This window comes from Chrysochloris asiatica, unplaced genomic scaffold, assembly GCF_000296735.1.
Source record: "Chrysochloris asiatica unplaced genomic scaffold, ChrAsi1.0 scaffold00346, whole genome shotgun sequence".
Lineage (NCBI taxonomy): Eukaryota > Metazoa > Chordata > Mammalia > Afrosoricida > Chrysochloridae > Chrysochloris > Chrysochloris asiatica.
The window spans coordinates 1585686-1588089 of record NW_006408864.1 but is presented as its reverse complement, the minus strand read 5'-3'; the positions used below and the strand labels follow the sequence as shown (position 1 = coordinate 1588089).

Below are 2404 nucleotides of genomic sequence, written 5' to 3'. Positions count from 1 at the left end.
ATCCCGAAGCCCCTGCCCCCAGGGCTGTGAGCCCATGTGATGGACACGTCAGCCTCTGGCTTGGCACGTGATCTCTAGCGGCCTACACTAGGGTCAGGACAGTTTTGGTGTCCTCCCTGTCTGTGCATTATGTGGTGACCTTATTGTGTTATCTCTTGTGTCCAGTCACTGCCATGTTCGGCAGTCTTGCTGAGGGCCCTGTCCAGTGTGTGGGTGTCAGGCAGGTACCACCCCCGTGTGCCTAGCACAGTGCTGAGCTCCCCCTGAGACCAGCTGAGATACTGTCACTCAACTCAAGCCCGTTCCCTCCCCTTCTCCTGCAGGGCAGCATGCGCACCAGTCACATCCAGCCGGAGACCCAGGCACTGTGGAGCCCCCGCCCGCAGCCACTGTCTCGGAGCTCTTTCAGCCTGCTGGGTGAAGGCCGTCAGCAGAGACCAGAGCTCCGAAAAAGTGCCAGCAGCACTGTGTGGCAGACCCAGCGGGGGGAGGCCAGCACCGTCCCCCAGGTCCCAGAGGAAGACGGATACCAGGCGGAGAGCACGGCGCAGGGGCTGGCTGCCAGCCCCCGACCACAGCCCAAAGCCGTGGCCCATTGGCGCAGCAGCACCGTGGGCAATGTGTCTGCCATGGGCAGTGGGGACCTGTGTTGCCTGCAGGCTCCCAACGCCACTGCCATGAAGAGGAGCCACTCGGACCTGGCCCGAAGCACCCAGACTCGGGGGCATGGTAGAGTTCGGAAGGCCAGCCTCAGCTGCTCAGCCCTTGGTGGCTCACCCATTCCAAGGGCCCCACTGCCACCTGGCAACACTTCTGGCCTGGAAAGGGATCAGGGTCCGGAAGATGAGGTGGCCCCCAGAACTGCTGGGACCTCAGACTCAGCCTGGACCCTGGGGGAGAGTCAGGTATGGGCATCACCACTCGATCTGGATGGCACAACTGCCAACAGCAGCAGCCCGGAGGCTGGGCCCAAAGCCACTGGACAGCTGGCCACCACTTCCTGCCGTGCTCTGCCCCCAGCAGCTGCCCTGTGCAGCATGAGGGAGGTGGGGGCCACAGAGCTCCTGATGTTTCCCAAGCTGGTGGCATCAGTGAGTGAGTCTGGACTACAGGCTCAGCATGGACTCAAGCTCCATTGCAGACCACCTGGGGGGCTACGTGGGCACTCCCAGTGCTGTGCCCACCCTTGGGGTCCCAGTGGGTTAACCACAGAGCCTGACACCAAGACCAAGGATATGTGGACCATGACTTCAGCCAGTGACTTGGCCCCTTCATCAGCCCAGGATGCTGCAGTGCACACAGCCCCCAGGGCAGTCTGCAAGGCTGTGGCCACATGCCACCCCCTGGAAGCCTCCGTGGCCTTGCACATGTTCCCAGAGGGGACTGTGGGGCCCAGCCTGGACGAGGCAGCGTCCCCAGTGCACAACGTGCGGTGGGATGCTGAGGGCATGACGTGGGAGGTATACGGGGCCGCCGTGGATCCTGAGGTGTTGGATGTGGCCATCCAGAAGCACCTGGACATGCAGTTTGAGCAGCTGCAGCGGGCACCCACCAGCAAGGACAGCCTGTCTGTGGAGGGCCGCAGAGGCCCCCTGCGAGCCGTCATGCAGTCCCTGTGGCAGCCCAGCTGCTGCGGCTGCTCCAGTGCAGCCCCTGAGTGAGGCACTGCAGACCTGGCACTGGCCACAGGCAACAAGTGGGGCTGCCCGCTACACACAGTGGGACTGCGGTTAAGGGTTTCATTTCCCAGAGTCCCCACCACACATCTTGCACTCTGGACTTTGGAGTGGTGCATCGACACTGTGCAGAAGCGGCCTCTTGATTTGTCTGTGAAAGAATCCAACTTCTATTGTGTCTGCCCTCAGAACTCTGCCAGAGGTTCCCTGGGGCTCCTGGTGGCTTGAACCTTATGGTTGTACATGGACTGCCCGGCTCTGTCCTTGTAATGTGCAGGGCCTCCTGTGTACCACACACTGTCCTGCTCACCTTACCATGCTGGGTGAGGCCTGTTTTATAAAGGACATTGAAGATGTGTGCCCATGCTTGTCTGGTGGCACTGAGATGCAAAGCCAGGACTGGCTGGAACTAGTTCATCTTCCTGTAGCATACTACTGCTCCTCAAGCTTGTAGACAAAGAAGCCTTCTTGAGTCTGGCTTCCAAGGGAAACGAGGCAGGCTGTCCAAGCCCTTGCAGAGCTCATAGTCTGTGGGAAAACCCATGTATTTAAGGGTGATGAGTGCTACACAAGAGCCCTCCCAGGCTCCAGAGGGAGTACTTCTTAGCTCACCAAGTGGCCACGAGGAAGGGGAGAACAGGCTCTCAGCTGCCCTCAAATATGCACCTTTATCTCTTCATTTTTCCAGCCAAAATGTAGTTCTTAGAAAGAAGGAAGTCAAGAATGGC

The 2404-nt window shown here is 59.9% G+C and overlaps 1 protein-coding gene across 1 annotated transcript; it reads left to right on the top strand.

Moving 5' to 3' along the window:
• Positions 1-273: 273 nt before the first annotated feature.
• Positions 274-1661, top strand: LOC102823940 (G protein-regulated inducer of neurite outgrowth 2-like). The gene has a single exon (XM_006875911.1). It carries the CDS (start codon positions 330-332, stop codon positions 1659-1661), a length of 1332 nt encoding a protein of 443 aa, XP_006875973.1. The 5' UTR covers positions 274-329.
• The last annotated feature ends 743 nt before the right edge of the window (positions 1662-2404 follow it).

Coding starts and splice junctions, on each gene's coding strand:
- LOC102823940 (XM_006875911.1), top strand. CDS start 330: ATGCGCACCAGTCACATCCAGCCGGAGACCCAGGCACTGTGGAGCCCC.